The sequence below is a fragment of the Rattus norvegicus genome, chromosome 4 (assembly GCF_021556685.1).
Source record: "Rattus norvegicus strain SHRSP/BbbUtx chromosome 4, alternate assembly SHRSP_T2T, whole genome shotgun sequence".
Lineage (NCBI taxonomy): Eukaryota > Metazoa > Chordata > Mammalia > Rodentia > Muridae > Rattus > Rattus norvegicus.
Window position 1 is genome coordinate 5,004,379 of NC_141537.1, and position 22,748 is coordinate 5,027,126.

General features: G+C 37.8%; 1 protein-coding gene across 1 annotated transcript; it reads right to left on the reverse strand.

The window, feature by feature from the left end:
* Positions 1-282: 282 nt before the first annotated feature.
* On the reverse strand, positions 283-1,035 carry LOC148006222 (endogenous retrovirus group K member 21 Pro protein-like). Its single transcript, XM_087659852.1, has one exon. It carries the CDS (start codon positions 1,033-1,035, stop codon positions 283-285), a length of 753 nt encoding a protein of 250 aa, XP_087515978.1.
* Between the last annotated feature and the right edge of the window lie 21,713 nt (positions 1,036-22,748).

Consider the following 22,748-nt stretch of genomic DNA (forward strand, 5'->3'; position numbering starts at 1 on the left):
AGGGCTGAGAGTATAGGAATGCCCCGCTGAATGGGTCCAAGGGATTCCATCTGATCGTTAATGGCCCTCAAGTCATGGAGTAGTCGCCATTTTCCTGATTTTTCCTTATTACAAAAATTGGGGTGTTCCAAGGAGAGGTGGAGGGCTCCAAATGTCCCAATCTTAATTGTTCATCCACCAGTCCTGTAGCTGCCTGTAATTTCTCAGAGGTTAATGGCCATTGCGGAACCCACACCGCGTCCTTCGTCCTCCATGGTATGGGTCGTGCTGCCCCAATGGCGCCTAGGAAAAACCCAGGCCTTGTTTACGGGGATTGGCGATCGGTTCAATGGGTGTGAGACGACCCTGTTCTAATCGCCCTAGGCCTTTCCCTTCCTTATAGCCCATCCTTGACATCATGTGGGCCACTTTTGGGGGGTATTCATTACATAAGGTCAGTCCCATGGTCTGCATAACATCCCTCCCCCAAAGATTAGCAGGCAGGGGAAGTACATAAGGAATAAATTCTCCCTGTCGGCCATCGGCAGTTGTCCAAGTTAGAGTGGCAGAGCTGATCATAGGGCATGACTGGTAGCCTAATCCTTGTAGCGAGTGAGAAGATTTTGTGGTAGGCCATGATTGAGGCCACCATTTTGAGGAAATTATACTTTTATCAGCCCCAGTATCCAGTATGCCTTCGAATTTCTTTCCATTAATTTCTAAGCTCAATTTTGGGCGGTTGTTAAGGTGAACCATCAAATATGCCGAATCATGACCAGTGGACCCTATGGGTCCCTTGGTATCCTGTATCATGGCCTGGGAGCACGGAAGGAGTAATAACTGTGCTATTCTCTCTCCTTTACTTATGGAAAAAACCCCATCAGGACTTGAACAAAGAATCTGAACATCAAGAGAGCGCTGAGCTTCAACAAGGCCTGGATGGACTATCAGTCCTTGTAGAGCGAGAGATCCTCTCCCAAGGACAAGGCCTATGGTTCCCGGGGGTAGAGGCCACACAGTCTGAGCAGGAATTGGCTGAATGCCCATCTGGGGCATTAGAAAGAATTCTGAGGCGGCACACAGGTCCAATTTTGTGTCGCCTCTTGGAGGACCTCCTTTGCCGGGGTCGTGCCCCTGTGAAAGCGGTTCCCATATCTTTGAGGGCCCTGGGACCAGGGGCCCACCAGCCCGTTTTTTGACATCTCATTAGGCCGAGTCTCCAAAGGAGGGAGTAGTTTGCCTTTAATGTCTCTCACTGATCGGCACTGATCAGCCCTATGGTAGCCTTTGCCACATCGGACACAGAGGATTGCAGACCCCCTGTCTCCTTTTGTCATCCTGCAGTCTCTTTTTAGATGGCCTGTTTTCCCACATTGAAAGCATGATCTTTTATCTGTCCCTTTAACAGGGCGTCGTTGGGACTGGAGAATGGCGGCCGCCAGGCCTGAGTTAGTAAGGGGCCCTCCAAGTTCTCTGCAGACTCTAAGCCAATCCTGTAGCCCTTTATTTCTTCGGGGGGCTATGGCTGCTCGGCACTCCTGGGTGGCTTGCTCAAAAACAAGCTGTTCTATAAGCAGTGCTGCTTGTTCAGGATCGCCAAAGATTCGTCCTGCAGCCTCTGTCATTCTAGCTACAAAATCTGAGAAATTTTCCTGGGGTCCCTGAATGATTTTTGTAAGTTGATTATCAATCCCTCCTCTCCTGGACAGTGCCTTCCAGGCTCTAATAGCCGTGCTGGAGACCTGAGCATAGGCACCCCAGTGGTAAGCAGACTGATCAGCTGCAAAGCGGCCCTGTCCTGTTAAGAGTTCGAAAGTCCATTCCTGTTGCTCAGGTATTAAGGCCGTAGCATTCGCTCTGGCCTGTGTTTGGGCTGCCTCAAACCAGAGCGCTTTCCATTCCATGTATTGGCCCATGCTGGCAAGGGCTGCCTTAGCAATCATCTGCCAATCAGCTGGTGTCAATGCTGTCATGGCCAACCTGTTGAGTTGTGTTAGAGTAAAGTTGGCCGTGACTCCATACTTTCTAACTGATTCCGCTAATTCCTTAATCTGATTATATTCAACAGGGGCATGGACCCGTCCTCCCTCCGGAGTCTCAAAGACAGGAAATGTCATACTCAGCTTTCTTCTCAACCTCTCAGGGACTAGTGAGCGTGAGCGTGTCTCATATGGAGGGGGCGCCGTTGGTGGCGGCCGCGCTAGAAGCCTTCTATTACTTCCCCTACATTCATTGGGGTAATATCTTTCCTCCTCATATTTAGCTGCTTCCTCATCTAGCTCGGCCTCCTCCTCTGAGTCTAAGGTTTTATTTTCAGAGCTTTTCAGAACTGTTGAGGTTCAGTGCTTCTAGCTCTTTCACAGGGTATAGGCTGGCACCCCCTCCTGGTTTATGTGTAGAGGAGGAAGTGCTGGAATCTGAAAATCTCAATGCTCCCATGTCTGCGGACTTACCAGGAGGGCCTTTTTTCTTTCTTAGGACGTCCTTTTTCTTGCACGCGCCCAACCTCTCACTACGTTCGGTTTCTGACATACTGTCCCGGACTACCTCGAGAGTGGCCTGTCCTTCTACTACTGCTGCCTTACACGTTTCATCCTTTAAATAATTCTTAACCAGCTTCCATATAGCTTTTGTCCCTAGGCACAGATCCTCTTCCGTAAATTTTCTGTCAAGTTCCTTTCTAAGTTTGTTCCATGAGGCAATTGTAAACGAGCCTGAACAGGCAAACCAAGGAGCCACCCTCTCCACCTCCTTCACAAAGTTGTTAAGTGTTCTTCCTACAATTTTGATGTCCCTCTGCTTTAACACTGTTTCCAAGGACGTGACCACAGACTGTCCATGATGGGCCAGGAACGCCGGCGGCTAATCTACGTCCGTCTGACAAGGGGTGAGGTGAAAGGGTAGAGATGGACACGCTGCTCTCTTATGTACGGGAGTCTTACACGCGCCTCCCTGGACGGTGCCACTTATCTACGTCGGCCTTATCGCGTCCTTGCTCCTCAACAGTCAAAATCGAAGGTAAAAGGGAGCTGCGCGAAGCTCACTTATATACGAGAGACTGAGACTTGCCTTCAGCTGCTGTGATCGTCCTTTTAACAGCGAAAACGGTGAAAACAGAACATAATAATAAGAAAGAGTAGGGTGGCTCCCAGGACAAATACTATAGCCTCAACAAATCCTTCCCAAGGTGGTGACAACCCCAGACCAAAGTCCAAGAGAGGCCTGCCTCTCCGAACGTACCTACCTGCAGTTCTGAATCCTCCTTGTCGCCAAGGGATCTCCGAAGGTGCTGATGATGGCGAGGTCTTTCCCGAGTTTTCGGCACCAGATGTCCCGCGCTACGTCTCGCCAGCAGGAACGACGCGGCACACACAGGATCCTTCTGCAGAAAAGCTTTAATGCGTCTTGAGAGGGAGAGCATAAGCTTACAATGTGGAGACGCCGAGTGAGGAATAACCGGCCCTTATATAGGAAACTATCCTCGCCTAGGACGTGTCACTCTCTGACTGGTCGCTGCCAATTATTCCAGATGACGTACCAAAGCATACGTGTCCCTTTGAGTAGGGAAGGTACCAGGCGCCTGTGTATTGCCCTTTTTACTAGGTGCGTTCTGCTGGATGCCGGTGCCATCTTGTAATCGAGTATGTGAGGACAGCTCCTCACACCCCTGGGCTTTTTTGTTATTCCGGACGAATTTGTAAGTTGTTCTAACTCCATGAAGAATTGGCTTGGAATTTTGATGGGGATTGCATTGAATCTGAAGCAATCAATAAAAGTCTCCCAATCAAAAAGAGCCCAGGTCCAGATTGGTTCAGTGTAGAATTCTATCAGACCTTCATAGAAGACCTCATACCAATACTATCCAAACTATTCCATGAAATTGAAACAGGTGGAGGACTACCGAATTCCTTCTATGAAGCCACAATTACTTTTATACCTATACCATGCAAAGACCCAACAAAGAACGAGAACTTCAGACCAATTTCCCTTATGAATATCAACACAAAATACTCAATAAAATTCTTGCAAACGGAATCCAGGAGCATATCAAAACAATCATCCATCATGATCAAGTAGGCTTCATTCCAGGGAAGCAGGGATGATTTTACACACGAAAAAGCATCAACGTAATCCACTATATAAACAAACTGAAAGATAAAACCACATGATCATTTCATTAGAGGCTGAGAAAGGATTTGACAAAATACAACACCCCTTCATGATAAAGTTCCTGGAAAGAACAGGAATTCAAGGCCCATACCTAAAGATAGTAAAAGCCATATACAGCAAACCAGTAGCTAGTATTCAACTAAATGGAGAGAAACGTGAAGCAATCCCACTAAAATCGGGGACTAGACAAGGCTGCCCACTCTCTCCCTACTTATTCAATATAGTTCTTGAAGTTCTAGTCAGAGCAATCAGACTACAAAAGGAGATCAAAGGGATACAGATTGGAAAGGAAGAAGTCAAAATATCACGATTTGCAGACAATAGGATTGTATACTTCAGTGATCCCAAAAGTTGCACCAGAGGACTACTAAACCTGATAAACACCTTCAGCAAAGTGGCGGGGTATAAAATTAATTCAAACAAATCAGTAGCCTTTCTCTACACAAAAGAGAAACAAGCAGAGATAGAAATTAGGGAAATGACACCCTTCATAATAGTCCCAAATAATATAAAATACCTTGGTGAGACTCTAACCAAGCAAGAGAAAGACCTGTATGATAAGAACTTCAAGCCTCTGAAGAAAGAAATTGAAGAAGATCTCAGAAGATGGAAAGATCTCCCAAACTCATGGATTGGCAGGATTAATATAGTAAAGATTAATTTGCCTTTAAAGTGAAGCTATAGGTGACAACTAGTGGTATACTTTGTCCAAACTGTAAACAACTAACTCATACTGATTAGTAAATTTTATCTGTTCTTTGTATTTTTCAAAAATTAGAAACATAAAAAGAATGTGTTTTGCTATATACAGAAGATTAACTAATAACACTATGTACTAGATACTTATATGTTTTTCCTAATTCTCAGTATTACTAGCAATGCTGAGCTAAACAAAAATATATTGAATTGTTCTGTGCAAGAATATCTACTTCCTCTTAACAAAATTTTTGAGAGTAAAATTAACTTTAAAGGTTAGAATTTTTGAACAGTGAAAATATATTCTACCTGAAGCCATATTGTAAACTAAAATGAACAAAAATTATCTGGATATGTAAATATCTATATTCATTAAAACACAGCCTTTTTCCCAGCCATGATTTTCAGATTTCGTCCTCCAACAACACTGCCTCATGGTAGGCAGAGATTCTGTATGGAGAGAGAAAAAAAAAAGTCAGTTTTCTACCATAACGTACTCTTCATTGATATTTTATCAAGGGAAATGGGAAATTTGAAAACTCAAATGTCCAATTAATGAAAGACAAAAGTATAATCCCAAGTAAGCCTTATCAAAATGTGTTATTTTCTCGTTGCTTTATCAGTCCAGTCTGTCCAGAGAACATCCTCCCTACACTTTTAGTCTCATATTTAAACACTTTCCAACTTTCTACTTGTAATCAGGGTCAATGGGGAATCTATGCCCTCCTGAATAACACTTAACATCCACTTTGCATAAAACATCAATAAATCCAACTGTCGCTTACTTGTTACCATTAATTAGTTAAACAATCTACTAAAATATTCCCTTTGTCATCTGACCTAAAATGACTCTTAAACTGTGTCATACAAGCCACTCAAGAAAACACACATAGTATACCACATCTGTTAAACAAAATGCACCCCCAAGAAGTTCATTAAAAGATCTACATAAAGTATTTGTTAGTGTGATAACAAATTTAATACATGAGGTTGAAACAAAATACATTAAGGGAGTATTACTTACTGCAGACCCAGGTCAAGATGTGCTCTTGAGAAATGATTACATGCAAGAGATCAGGGGTAAGAAGGATTGGCGAGGGGTGAGGTCCTGGAGACTGGGTAGAAGCAGGAAGACAAGAGCCGAGCCATGAGGGCAGAGAAGGGAAGACAAGGTCAGAGGACAGAAAACACTGGCATTCTTAATGCAACACTTGACTCTACTATACAACACCAAGATTACCAGATCCTAGCATGTCTCAAGCTTCCAGCTTAGGGACTAACTAGTCAGCTAGTTAAGTCATTGTTGGATCAAAAGAGTCATAATTAAATTTTTCTAGGTACAAGTTAGGCCACCACTGCATTAACTTTCATAAATTAATGCAACATTTACATTGCGTTCTGTAATTCTCTAAGATTATATCAAAGACTATTATATGAAGCCTTCGCTATCAAAGTCAAACTAGCTTTGGTAAGATTTATAAGAGTCTTTAATCTTAAACATATTTTATCCACACACATGACTCCTAGTTTTTGAAATGCCTTTTGATTTGGTTTTTCTTTCTGACATTTGTATTAACAACATATTCTATACATGAAAAATGGCTAAAAACACATGGACGTTGTCACCTAAGTCCTAGGAGTGAGAAAGACAATTTAAATGTTTTAGGGGCATATGTAAAAGGCCCTGAGAAGAAATTACTAATTCTGTGGACTTTGCTCTTAAATTTGCTCTAGACGGGTACCAGGGTGTCCCATGGTGTGTTCCATATCAAGCCCAGAATTGCCAGATGTATCTCATAAATTCTCCTTAAGAGGTTTATTTGCTAGTCTTCATCCCTTAAGAGCCAAAGAAATTCCTATTGCATAATGACTGGTTCAAAGAAACTCTGAATCTATACACGTACTTTTAACAGCAAATGATTTGAACATTCTGCTAATGTGTATGTGGCAGTCATTAAATGTAACAACATGTAGTCATATGCATGAGAATGTCCTCATGGACTCAGATATTTAGACACCTAGCTGGTGGTGCTGTTTGGAAGGGATTAAGAGGAATGGCCTTGCTGGAAGAACCATGTCCCAGGAGGGAAGCTTTGAGAGGTAAAGAATGTTGTTTATCCAGTCTGCTCTCTCTGCTTCTGCTCACCACCATGCTTCCCATCAAGATGTCTATTAAACTATAAAAAATGTTACTTTCTCATGGGAAAAGCAACAAGAAGGTCTCTTCCTCAGGTTTGCAGCTTACTTGGCAGAGCACCAGGATTCTCTGCTTGAGAAAGTCTGCTTCCTTTGTCTCAGTTTGCTTAGAATGACAAAGACCCTAGGTTGCCTGCAAGCTGCCCAGCTGGGAACAGTGTCCTCCTGCCATTTCTCTACAAATAATAGAATATATCTTCAAACTTAAAGTCAGGTATTGTGTATTACACCTTTAATTTCAGTGTCTGGGAGGTACAAGGAAGTTCAAGGCCAGCCCCATCTATATAATGAACTCAGGAAGAGCCTCAACTACAGAACCCTAGTCTCATTTCTTAACAAAATGAACAAATAAAAGAAAAATAAGTGAGAAATAAAAAATAATAACAATTCATTTGATTATTCATTTAAGAGCACAGTATGCTCACCAAAGTTTCTGCTGTGAAAAGCCAGTGAGAAAATCCTTATAGATGGTGTAACAAGGAGGGTATCAAGTCTGACAGTGAGAAAGATGCTAAGGCTATGGATATGCATCAGGGGTGCAGCACTCGCCTGTCATTGAAGAGGCTGTGGGTATGGTGCCAATAATTAAGGAAAAATGCAAAACCAAGTAAGCCCCACAAGAAACTAAAACTATGTTTTCTATAAAAAATTGTCCCAAGGCAAAGTCACTTTCCAAGTAGTGGAAATTAGTGAAATAAATATCTAAAGAGAACAAAATTTACAAATACCTGCTACTTCTCCCCAATGGGATTCTTTTCTCTCTGAGAATAATCTGTCAACTCCAGAGGAGTGGCTGAAGAACAGCTATAATTTTAACAAACACCACACGAAAGGAATGCGAACTGGAGTTGAAGAATCTTCCAAATATACTGATCTCTATATTACCAATAAGAACTGAGGCTGGAGAGAAGTCTCTGTAGGTAAGAGCCCTGACTGCTCTTCCAGAGGTCCTGAGTTCAATTCCCAGCAACCACATGGTAGCTCAGATCAGATCTGTAATGAGATCTGATGCCCTCTTCTGGTGTGTCTGAAGAGAGTGACAGTATACTCACATACATAAGATAAATAAATTTTAAAAAAGAAATAACAAACTAGAAGTAAACAAATCATGTTTTCTGGAAATTAAACCCCCGAAAACTTCTACTAAACGGCCAAATACAAGGCAAGTGATACATTTCTCCACACTTGCATTGATACTCATTGCCCTAGTTAGGGTTATTATCACTGTGATGAAACACTGAAGCAAGTTGCAGAGGAAAGAGTGTATTTGCCTTATACTACCACTTGGTAATCCATCACTGAAGGAACTTCGGAAAGGAACCCAAACATGGTAGCAACCTAGAATCAGGAACTGGTACAGTGGTCAAACAGTGGTGCTGCTTACTGGCTTTCTCAGCTTGCTTTCTTATACAGCTCAGGACCAACAGGCCAGAGGTGGTCACACCCACAACAGCCTGGGCCCTCCTGTATAAATCACTGGAATAACACCCTATAAGCTTTATTACAACCTGATCTTATGGGCAGTCATTTTCTTATTCGAGGTTCCCTCCTTTATGATGACTATAGCCTAGATTGAGCTGACATAAACATGGAGAGCATATTCATATGTAAACATTCATATTTCATTGAAACCAACAAGAATCTTGTTTCACATACTTAAATATTACCATGAAAATATATTATATTGCCATTAACTGTACATGTGATTGGGTAGCAAAGAGTGTTTCAGGCCAGCCAGGACTACATAATATTGGAGTAGAAATCTCATTTCACTTCCAGGCAAACCACAACAGGACAAGGTTCCCTGTAGAAATGTTTAATGAGAGAAGAGTAGAAGAGGAGAAGAGTAAAGACCGGCCATGAGCATGTGGAGGGAAGGTGGAAGGAGAATGGGGAGAGAAGGGACAAAGGGGAAGAGGGGAAGCAGGGCAAGAACAAGAAGCAAGAAAGGAAGAGAGTAAGAGAATGAGGAGGGGACAAGCAGCGCCTTTTATAGTGCCAGGCATACCTGGCTGTTACCAAGTAACTGTGGGGGTGGAGCTTAGACAGAAAACTAACACATAGTGAGAACCTGTTTCCAAGAAAAACAAACAAACAAACAAAGAAACAAAAACAAACAAGAAAAATGAACAAAAAAATTTTTTCCAGGACTGAAGAGATGCTTAGGTAGAAAAGAGAACACAATACTCTTGCAGAGGATCAGAATTTGGCCAAAGCTAACACATCTAGCAGCTAACAACCAATTGACTCAGCTCCAAGAGCTCAGACACACTCTCTGGATGCCAGCAACTTCATTCACATGTGTGCATACCCACTATCACCACCAAGCAGCTACTACATACACATGCATATTATTAAAATAAAATAAAACATTTTTAATAGAAAAAGTTCCCCATTAGCAGTATCTAGTTAGAAGTGTACTTTTAAAGCTTTATCAAATTTTCACTAGCCGAATCTCATTTTCTTGGTGAATTCAGTTAGTTCCCAATAGGCCGCGAAAAAAAAAAGTGGTCTCTTCGGGATTAGAAAAATTTTCACTAATGAAATAAAAAAATCTAGGCGAATTCAGTGACTTTCCAATGGGACATGCTTGTATAAGTGTACTTTTCAAGATACAGCATCATTTTCAGGAACCGAATCTAAGTATCATGGTGAATTCTGTAGGTTCCCAATAGGATGTGCTTGTAATAAGGGTACTATAGAGATACAGCAAAATTTTGTGGAACAGAAACACAGTTTCTTTGTGAATTCAGGTAGTTCCTATTAGCAGGCTATAGTAAGAAGTGTACATTAAAGATTTATCAAAATTTCCACGAGCCGAATCTCAGTTATTTGGCTAACTCAGTTCCCACTAGGCCAAGATAGTAATTAATAAGTGAACTTTTCCGGATATAGAAAAATTTTCTAAATGGAATCAAAATTTCTATGTGAATATATTTAGTTCCAATAGGACTTGCTTGTATGAGTGTGCTTTTCAAGAAATAGCAACATTTTCATGAACCGAATATAAGTATCATGGTGAATACAGTAGGTTCCCAATAGGATTCGCATGTAATAAGGGTACTATTCAAATACAGCAAAATTTTAATGAACTGAAACACAGTTTGTTGATGAATTCAGGTAGTTTCCTTTAGCAGGCTCTAGTAATAAGTGTACTTTTAAAGATTTATCAGAATTTCGCGAGCCGAATCTAGGTTAATTAATGAATCACTTAGTTTCCAATAGGTCGTAATATTAATAAGGGGACTTTTGGGGATATAAAACAATTTTCACACATGGAATCAAAATTTCTAGGCGAATTCATTGAACTATCAATAGGACATGCTTGTATAAGTGTACTTTTCAAGATATAGCAACATTTTGACGGACCGAATCGAAGTATCATGGTGAATTCAGTAGGTTCCCAATAGGATGTGCTTGTAATAATGCGCTTGTAATAATGCGCTTGTACCATCCAAGATTCAGCAACATTTTCACGAACTGAAACATATTTCTCTACCTGTGAATTCAGGTAGATCCCAGTAGCAGGCTCACGTAAGAAGTGTACTTCTAAAGATTGATCAAATTTTCAATAGCCGAATCTCATTTGCTTGGTGAATTCAGTTAGTTCCCAATAGGCCATGATAGTAAAAAGTGGTCATTTCGGAATATAGAAAATTTTTCACAAATGGAATTAAACTTGTAGGAGAATTCAGTGAGTTCCAAATGGGACATGCTTGTATAAGTGTACTTTTCAAGATATAGCATCATTTTCAAGAAACGAATCTAAGTATCACGGTGAATTCAGTAGGTTTCCTATAAGATGCGCTTAATTCCATTCGTGAAAATTTTTCTATATCCCTAACAGTCCACTTGTTACTATTGCAGCCTATTGAGAACTAACTGAATTCACCAAGTTACTTAGATTCGGTTCACGAAATTCTGATAAATCGTAAAGTACACATATTACTAGACCTGCTAAAGGGAACTACCTGAATTCACAAAGAAACATTGTTTCAGTTCATTAAAATGTTGCTGTATCGTGAAAAGTAAACTCATACAAGCATGTCCCATTGGGAACTCACTGAATTCGCCTAAAATTTTGATTCCATTCGTGAAAAATTTTTCTATATCCCCAACAGTCCACTTGTTACTATTGCGGCGTTTTGGGAACTAACTGAATTCACCAAGTTACTTAGATTCGACTCATGAAATTTTGAAAAATCTTTAAAAGTACACATAGTACTAGCGCCTGCTAATGGGAACTACCAGAATTCACAAAGAAACAGTGTTTCAGTTCGTTAAAATGTTGCTGTATCTTGAATAGTACTCTTATTACACGCGAATACTATTGGGAACTTATTGAATTCACCATGATATTTAGATTCCGTTCATTAAAATGTTGCTATATCTTGAAAACTAACTCATACAAGCATGTCCCATTGGGACCTCCTTAAATTCGCTAAGAAATTTTGATTCCATTCGAGAAAATTTTTCTATATCCTCAACAGTCCACTTATTACTATTGTGGCCTATTGGGAACTAACTGAATTCACCAAGTTACTTAGATTCGGCTCACGTAATTATGATAAATCTTTAAAAGTACACATATTACTAGAACCTGCTAATGGGAACTACCTGAACTCACAAAGAACCAGTGTTTCATTTCGTTAAAATATTGCTGTATTTTGAAGTGTACCCTTATTACATGCGAATCCTATTGGGAACCTACTGAATTCACCATGATGCTTAGATTCCCTTTGTTAAAATGTTGATATATTTTGAAAAGTACACTCCTACAAGTATGTCCCACTGGGAGCTCAATGAATTCACCTAGAAACTTTGATTCCATTCGTGGAAATTTTTCTATATCCAGAACAGTCCACACGTTACTATTGCGGTCTATTGTGAACTAACGGAATTCACCAAGTTACTTAAATTCGGCTTACGAAATTTTGATAAATCTTTAAAAGTACACATCTTCCTAGAGGCTGCTAATGGGAACTACCTGAATTCACGATGACACAGTGTTTCTTTTTGTTAAAATGTTGCTGTATCATGAAAAGTACCCTTATTACATTCGAATCCTACCAGGAACCTACGGAATTCACCATGATATTTAGATTCCGTTATTTAAAATGTTGGTACATCTTGAAAAGTACACTCATACAAGCATCTCCCACTGGAAACTCACTGAATTCGCCTAGAAATTTTGATTCCATTCGTGATTTCTATAACCCAAACTGTCCACTTGTTACTATTGCAGCCTATTGTGAAGTTACTGAATTCACCAAGTTACTTAGATTCGGCTCACGACATTTTGATTAATCATTAAAAGTAAACATATTACTAGAGCCTGCTAATGGGAACTACCTGAATTCACAAAGAAACAGTGTTTCAGTTTTTTAAAATGTTGCTCTACCTTGAATAGTACCATTACTACATGCGAATCCTATTGTGAACCCACTGAATTCACCATGATACTTAAATTCCGTTCGTTAAAATGTTGCTCTATATTGAAAAGCACACTCATACAAGCATGTCCCATTGGGACTCACTGAATTCGTCTAGAAATTTTGATCACATTCCTGAAAATTTTTCAACATCTCGAACATTCCACTTATTACTATTGAGGCCTATTGGGAACTAACTGAATGCAACAAGTTACATAGATTCTGCTCACGATATTTTGATAAATCTTTCAAAGGACACATATTACTAGAGCCTGCTAATGGGAACTACCAGAATTGACAAAGAAACAGTGTTTCAGTTCTTTATAATGTTGCTGTATCTTGAATAGTACCCTTATTACATGCGAATCCTATTGGAAACGTACTGTATTCAAAATGATACTGAGATTTCGTTCCTTAAAATGTTGCTATATCTTGAAAAGTACACTCATACAAGCATGTCCCATTGGGAACTCACTGAATTTGCCTAGAAATTTTGATTCCATTCCCGAAAAATTTACTGTATCTGAACACACCACTTGTTATTATTGCAGCATGTTGGGAACTAACTGAATTCACCAAGTTACTTAGATTCTGCTCACGAAATTTGATAAATCTTTAAAAGTACACATATTACCAGAGCCTGCTAATGGGAACTACCTGAATTCACAAAGAAACAGTCTTTCATTTCGTTAAAATGTTGCTGTACCTTGAATAGTAACATTACTGCATGCGAATCCTATTGAGAACCTACTGAATTCACCATGATACTTAGATTCCGTTCATTAAAATGTTGCTATATCTGGAAAAGCACACTCATACAAGCATGTCCCATTGTGAAGTCACTGAATTCGCCTAGAAATTTTAATTCCATTCCTGAAAATTTTTCTATATCCCGAACAGACCACTTGTTACTATTGGGCCTGTTGGGAACTAACTGAATTCACCAAGTTACTTAGATTCGGCTCACGAAATTTGATAAATCTTTAAAAGTACACATATTACTAGAGCCTGCTAATGGGAACTACCAAAATTCAGAAAGAAACAGTGTTTCAGTTCGTTAAAATGTTCCTGTATTTTGGATAATACCCTTAATACATGCGAATCCTATTGGGAACCCACTGAATTCACAATGATACTTAGAATCTGTTCGTTAAAATGTTCCTATATCTTGAAAAGGACACTCATAGAAGCATGTCATATTGGAAACTCCTTAAATTCGCCTCGAAATTTTGATTCCATTCGTGTTAATTTTTCTATATACCGACAATATACTTATTATTATTGCAGCCTATTGGGAACTAACTGAATTCGCCAAGTTACTTAGATTCGGCTCATGAAATTTTGATAAATCTTTAAAGTTCACATATTCCTAGAGCCTGCTAATGGGAACTTCCTGAATTCACAAAGAAACAGTGTTTCAGTTCGTTAAAATGTTGCTATATCTTGAATAGTACCCTTAATACATGCGAATCCTATTGGGAACCCTCTGAAATCACTATTATACTTATATTCTGTACGTTAAAATGTTGCTATATCTTGAAAAGTACACTCATACAACAATGTCCCATTGGGAACTCACTGAACTCGTCCAGAAATTTTGATTCCATTCCTGAAAATTTTTCTATATACCGAACAGTCCACTTGTTAATATTGCGGCTTATAGGGAACTAACTAAATTCACCAAGTTACTTAGATTCGGCTCACGAAATTTGATAAATCTTTAATAGTACACATATTACTAGAGCCAGCTAATGTGAACTACCTGAATTCACAAAGAAACAATGTTTCAATTCGTTAAAATGTTGCTGTATCTTGAATAGTTCCTTATTACGTGTGAATCCACTTAGGAACGCACAGAATTCACCATGATACTTAGATTCTGTTTGTTAAAATGTTGCTATATCTTGAAAAGTACACTCATACAAGCACGACAGATTAGGTTCTCATTAAAATTGCCTAGAAATTTGGATTCTATTCGTGAAAATTTTTTTATATCCCGAACAGTCCACTTGTTGCTATTGCAGCCTATTGGGACCTCACTGAATTCACCAAGTTACTTGAATTCGGCTCACAAAATTTGATGAATCTTTAAAAGTACAAATATTATTAGACCCTGCTAATGGGAACTACCAGAATTCACAAAAAAACAGTGTTTCAGTTCGTTAATATGTTGCTGTATCTTGAATAGTACCGTTATTACATGCGAATCCTTTTGGGAACCTACAGAATTCACCATGATACTTAGATTCTGTTCGTTAAAATGTTGCTATATCTTGAAAAGCACACTCATACAAGCATGTCCCATTGGGAACTCACTGAATTTGCCTAGAAATTTGATTCCATTCGTGAAAATTTTTCTATATCTCGAACAGTCCACTTGTTAATATTGGGGCCTATTGGGAACTAACTGAATTCAACAAGTTACTTAGATTCAGCTCACGACATTTGGATAAATCTTTTAAAGTATACATATTACTAGAGCCTGCTAATGGGAACTACCTGAATTCACAAAGAAACAGTGTTTCAGTTCGTTAAAATGTTGCTGTATCTTGAATCGTACCCTTATTACATGCGAATCCTATAAGGAACCCACTGAATTCACCATGATACTTAGACTCCGATCGTTAAACTGTTGCTATATCTTGAAAAGCACACTCATACAAGCATGTACCATTGGGAACTCACTGAATTTGTCTAGAAATTTTCATTCCATTTGTGAAAATTTGTCTATATCCCGTACACTCCACTTGTTACTATTGCAGCCTATTGGGAACTAAGTGAATTCACCAAGTTACTAAGATTCGGCTTGGGTAATTATGATAAATCTTTAAAAGTACACATATTACTAGAGCCTGCTAATGGGAACTACCTAAGTTCACAAAGAGACAATGTTTCAGTTCTTTAAAATGTTGCTGTATCTTGAATAGTACCCTCATTGCAAGAGAATCCTGTTTGGAACCTACTGAATTCACCATGTTACTTAGATTCTGTTCGTTAAAATGTTGCTATATCTTGAAAAGCACACTCATACAAGCATGTCACATTGGGAACTCACTGAATTCCCGTAGAAATTTGATTCCATTCCTGAAAATTTTTCTCTATCCCGAACAGTCCACTTGTTACTGTTGCGGCCTATTGAAAACTAACTGAATTCAACAAGTTAATTAGATTTGCCTCACAAAATTTTGAAAAATCTGTAAAAGTACACATATTACTAGAGGTTGCTATAGTGAACTACCTGAAATCAAAAGAAACAGTGTTTCAGTTCATTAAAATGTTGCTGTATCTTGAATAGCACCCTTATTACATGGGAATCCTATTGGGAACCTACTGAATTCACCATGATACTTAGATTCCGTTCCTTAAAATGTTGCTATATATTGAAAAGTACACTCATATAAGCATCTCCCATTGGGAACTCACAGAATTCGCCTGGAAATTTTGATTCCATTCGTGAAAATTTTTCTATATCCCGAACAGTCCACTTGTCACTATTGCTGCCTATTGGTAACTAACTGAATTTACCAAGTTACTTAGATTTGGCTCACGAAATTTTGAAAAATCTTTAAAAGTACACATATTACTTGAATGTGCTATAGGGACTACCTGAATTCACAGAGAAAAAGTGTTTCCGTTCGTTAAAATGTCACTGTATCTTGAATAGCACCCTTATTATATGCGAATCCTATTGGGAACCTACCGAATTCAAAACGATACTTAGATTCCTTTTGTTAAAATGTCTTTTATCTAGAGAAGTACACTCATACAACCAGGTCCCATTGGGAACTCACTGAATTCGTCTACAAACTTTAATTCCATTCGTGAAAATTTTTCTATTTGCCGAACAGTCCACTTGTTACTATTGCGGCCATTGGGAACTAACTGAATTCAACAAGTTACTTAGGTTCGGCTCACGAAATTTTGACAAACTTTAAAAGTACACATATTACTAGAGCCTGCTATAGGGAACTACCTGAATTCACAAAGAAACAGTGTTTCATTTCGATAAAATGTTGCTGTATCTTGAATAGCACCCTTATTACATGCACATCTTATTGGGAACAAACTGAATTCACCATGATACATAGATTCTGTTCGTTGAAATGTTGCTATATCTTGAAAAGCACACTCATACAAGCATGTCCCATTGCGAACTCACTGAATTCACCTAGAAATTTTGATTCCATTCGTGAAAAGTTTTCTATATCCAGAACTGTCCACTTGTTACTATTGCAGCCTATTGGGGACTAACCGAATTCACCAAGTTACTTATTCGGCTCACGAAATTTTGATTAATCTTTAAAAGTACACATATTACTATAGCCTGCTAATGGGAACTACATGAATTCACAAAGAAACAGTGTTTCAGTTCGTTAAAATGTTGCTGTATCTTGAATAGTATCCTTAGTACATACGAATCCTATTGGGAACCTACTGAATTCTCCATGATATTTACATAAAATTTGTTCAAATGTTGCTATATCTTCAAAAGTACACTCATACAAGCATGTCCCATTGGGAACTCACTGAATTCGCCTAAAATTTTGATTCAATTCATGAAAATTTTTGTATGTCGCGAACAGTCCACTTGTTAATATTGCGGCCTATTGGAATTAACTGAATTCATCAAGTTACTTATATTTGGCTCAGGAAATTTTAATTAAATCTTTAAAAGTACACATATTACTAGAGCCTGCTAATGGGAACTACCTGAATTCACAAAGAAACAGTGTTTCAGTTCATTAAAATATTGCTGTATCTTGAATAGTACCCTTAATACAATGGAATCCTATTGGGATTCCCACTGAATTCACCATGATACTTAGATTGTTTTAATTAAAATGTTGCTATATCTTGAAAAGTACACCTCACACAAGCAAGTCCCACTGAATTCCATTATTATGTATGATTCCGTTAGTGAAAATTTTTCTATATCCCGAACTGTCGTCTTGCCACTATTGCTTCCTATTGGGAACTAACTGAATTCACCAAGTTACTTAGAACGGGTAACAAATTTTTGATAAATATTTAAAAGGACGCATATTACTAGAGCCTGCTATAGGGAACTACCTGAATTCACAAAGAAACAGTGTTTCAGTTCGTTAAATATTGCTGTATCTTGAATAACACCCTTATTACATGGGAATCCTATTGGGAAACTACTGAATTCACCATGATACTTAGATTCTGTTCGTTAAAATGTTGCTATATCTTGAAAAGTACACTCATAAAAGCATGTCCCATTGGGAAGTCACTGAATTTGTCTAGAAATTTTGATTCCATTCATGAAAATTTTTCTATATCCCGTACAGTACACTTGTTACTATTTCGGCCTAATGGGAACTAAGTGAATTCACCAAATTACTTAGATTCGGCCCACGAAATTTGATAAATCTTTAAGAGAACACATATTACTATAGCCTGCTAATGGGAACTACCTGAATTCACAAATAAACAGTGTTTCAGTCACTAAAATGTTGCTATATCTTGAATAGCACCGTTAATACATGCGAATCCTATTGGGAACCCACTGAATTCACCAATATACTTAGATTCCGTTCGTTAAAATGTTGCTATATCTTGAAAAGTACACTCTTACAAGCATCTCCCATTAGGAACTCACTGAATTCACCTAGAAATTTTGATTCCATTCGTGAAAATTTTTCTATATCCCGAACATTCCACTTGTTACTATTGCGGCCTACTGGGAACTAACTGAATTCACCAAGTTACTTAGATACGGCTGACGAAATTTTGAAAAATCTTTAAAAGTACACATATTACTAGAGCCTGCTATAGGGAACTACCTGAAATCACAAAGAAACAGTGTTTCAGTTCATAAATATATTGCTGTATCTTGAATAGTACCCTTATTACATGCGAATCCCATTGGGAAATTTCAGTTCGTTAAAATGTTGCTGTATCTTGAATAGCACACTTATTACATGTGAATCCTATTGGGAACCTTCTGATTCACCATGATACTTAGATTCCGTTCGTTAAAATGTTGCTATATCTTGAAAAGTACACTCATACAAGCATGTCCCATTGGGAACTCACTGAATTCGCCTAGAATTTTTGATTCCATTCGTGAAAATTTTTCTGAATCCCGAAAGTCCACTTGTTACTATTGTGGCCTATAGGGAACTAACTGAATTCACCAAGTTACTTAGATTCGGCTCAGTAAATTTTGAAAAATCTATAAAAGTACACATATTACTAGAGCCTGCTATAGGGAACTACTTCAATTCACAAAGCATCAGTGTTTCAGTTCGTTAAAATGTTGCTCTATCTTGAATAGCACCCTTATGACATGTGACTCCTACTGGGTAACTAATGAATTCACCATGATACCTAGATTCCGTTCGTTAAAATGTTGCTATATCTTGAAAAGTACACTCATACAAGCATCTCCCATTGGGAACTCACTGAATTCCATTATTATGTATGATTCCATTAGTGAAAATTTTTCTATATCCCGAACTGTCGTCTTGTTACTATTGCTTCCTATTGGGAACTAACTGAATTCACAAAGTTACTTAGAACAGGTAACGAAATTTTGATAAATATTTAGCAGGACACATATTACTAGAGCCTTCTATAGGGAACTACCTGAATTCACACAGAAAAATTGTTTCACTTCGTTAAAATGTTGCTGTATGTTGAATAGCACCCGTATTACATGTGAATCATACTGGGAACATACTGAATTCACCATGATACTTAGATTCCGTTTGTTAAAATGTTGCTATATCTTGAAAAATTCACGCATACAAGCATCTCCTATTGGGAACTCACTGAATTTGCCATGAAATTAAGTTTCTATTCATGAAAATTTTTCTATATCCCAAACTGTCCACTTGTCACTATTGCTGCCTATTGGTAACTAACTGAATTTACCAAGTTACTTAGATTTGGCTCACGAAATTTTGAAAAATCTTTAAAAGTACACATATAACTAGAGCCTGCTAGAGGGAACTACCTGAATTCACAAAGAAGAGTGTTTCAGTTCCTAAATATATTGCTGTATCTTGAATAGTACCCTTATTACATGCGAATCCTATTGGGAACCTAGTGAATTCACCATGATACTTAGATTCCTTTCGTTAAAATGTTGCTACATCTTGAAAAGTACACTCATACAAGCATCTCCCATTGGGAACTCACTGAATTCGCCTAGAAATTCTAATTCCATTCGTGAAAATTTTTCTATATCCTAAACTGTCCTCTTGTTACTATTGCGGTCTGTTGGGAACTAACTGAATTCACCAAGTTACTTTGATTCGGCTCACGAAATTTTGATATATCTTTAAGTGTACACATATTACTAGAGGCTGTTAATGGGAACTACTTGAATTCACAAATAAACAGTATTTCAGTTCGTTAAAATACTGCTGTATCTTGAATAGAACCCTTATTACATGCGAATCCTATTGGGAACCTACTGAATTCACCATGATACTTAGATTCCGTTCGTTAAAATGTTGCTATACCTTGAAAAGTACACTCATACAAGCATGTCATATTGGGAACCTACTGATTTCGCCTAGAAATTTTGATTCCATTCGTGAAATTTATTCTATATCCTTAACAGTCCACTTGTTACTACTGCGGCCTATTGGAAACTAACTGAATTCACCAAGTTACTTAGTTTCGGATACGAAATCTGCTAAATCTTTAAAAGAATACATATTCCTAGAGCATGCTAATAGGACCTACCTGAATTCACAAAGAAACACTATTTCAGTTCATTAAAATGTTGCTGTATCATGAATAGTACCCTTAATACAATGGAATCCTATTGGGAACCCACTGAATTCACCATGATACTTAGATTCTTTTAATTAAAATGTTGCTATATCTTGAAAAGTACACCTCATACAAGTATGTCCCACTGAATTCCATTAGTATGTATGATTCCATTAGTGAAAATTTTTCTATATCCCGAACTGTTGTCTTGTTACTATTGCTTCCTATTGGGAACTAACTGAATTCACCAAGTTACTTAGAACGGGTAACGAAATTTTTATAAATATTTAAAAGGACACATATTACTAGAGCCTGCTATAGGGAACTACCTGAATTCACAAAGAAACAGTGTTTCTCTTCGTTAAAATGTTGCTGTATGTTGATAGCACCCGTATTACATGCGAATCCTCCTGGGAACATCCTGAATTCACCATGATACTTAGATCCGTTTGTTAAAATGTTGCTATATCTTGAAAAGTACACACATACAAGCATCTCCTATTGGGAACTCACTGAATTTGCCAAGAAATTACGTTTCTATTCATGAAAATTTTTCTATATCCCGAACTGTCCTCTTGTTACTATTGCAGCCTTTTGGGAACTAACTGAATTCACCAACTTACTTAGATTCGGCTCACGAAATTTTGATAAATCTTTAAAAGTACACATATTACTATAGCCTGCTAATGGGAAGTAACTGAATTCACAAAGAAACAGTGTTTCAGTTCTTTAAAATGTTGCTGTATCTTGAATAGCACCCTTATTACATGCGAATCCTATTGGGAAACTTCTGAATTCACCATGATACTTACATTCCGTTCATTAAAATGTTGCTATATCTTAAAAAGTACAATCATACAAGCATGTCTCATTGGGAACTCACTGAATTCGCCTAGAAATTTTTATTTCATTCCTGAAAATTTTTCTATATCCCGAAAGACCACTTGTTACTATTGCGGCCTATAGGGAACTAACTGAATTCACCAAGTTACTTAGATTCGGCTCACGAAATTTGATAAATCTTTGAAAGAACACATATTTCTAGAGCCTGAATATGGGAACTACCTGAATTCACTAAGAAGCAAAATTTCAGTTCATTAAAATGTTGCTGTATCTTGAATAGTACCCTTATTACATGCCAATCCTATTTTGAACCCACTGAATTCACAATGATACTTAGATTTTGTGTGTTAAAATGTTGCTATATCTTGGAATGTACACTCATACAAGCATGTCCCATTGGGAACTCACTGAATTCGCCTAGAAATTTTGATTCCATTCCTGAAATTTTTTCTCTATCCTGAACAGTCCACTTGTTACTATTGCGGACTTTTGGGAACTAAGTGAATTCACTAATTTACTTAGATTCAGGTCACGAAATTTGATAAATTACTAAAAGTACACATATTTGTAGACCCTGCTAATGTGAACTACCTGAATTCACAAAGAAACAGTGTTTCAGTTCATTAAAAAGTTCTGTATCTTGAATAGTACCCTAATTACATGCCAATCCTATTGGGAACCCACTGAATTCACCATGATACTTAGATTCTGTTCATTTAAATGTTGCTCTATCTTGAAAAGTACACTCATACAAGCATGTCCCATTGGGAACTCACTGAATTCGCCTAGAAATTCCATTCATGAAAATTTTTCCATATCCCGAACAGTCCACTTGTTACTATTGCAGCCTATTGGGAACTAACTGAATTCACCAAGTTACTTAGATTCGGCTCAATAAAATTTGAAAAATCTTTAAAAGTACACATATTACTAGAGACTGCTAATTGGAACTACCTGAATTCACAAAGAAACAGTGTTTCAGTTCGATAAATGTTGCTGTATCTTGAATAGTACCCTTATGACATGCAAATCCTACTGAAAACCTACTGAATTCACCATAATACTTAGATTCCGTTCATTAAAATGTTGCTATATCTTGGAAAGTACACACATACAAGCATGTCCCATTGGGAACTCACTGAATTCGCCTAGAAATTATGATTCCATTAGTGAAAATTTTTCTATATCCCGAACTGTCCTCTTCTTACTAATGCGGCCTATTGGGATCTAACTGAATTCACCAAGTTACTTAGAATCAATAACGAAATTTTGATAAATCTTTAAAAGTACACATATTACTAGAGCCAGCTAATGGGAACTACCTGAATTCAAAAAGAAACAGTGTTTCAGTTCTTTAAAATGTTGCTGTATCTTGAATAGCACCCTTATTACATGCGAATCCTATTGGGAGCCTTCTGAATTCACCATGATACTTACATTCCGTTCGTTAAAATGTTGCTATATCTTGAAAAGTACACTCATACAAGCATGTCTCATTGGGAACTCACTGAATTCGCCTAGAAATTTTTATTTCATTCCTGAAAATTTTTCTATATCCCAAAAGACCACTTGTTACTATTGCAGCCTATTGGGAACTAACTGAATTCACCAATTTACATAGATTCAGCTCAGGAAATTTGATAAATCTTTAAAGTACACATATTACTAGAGACTGCTAATGGG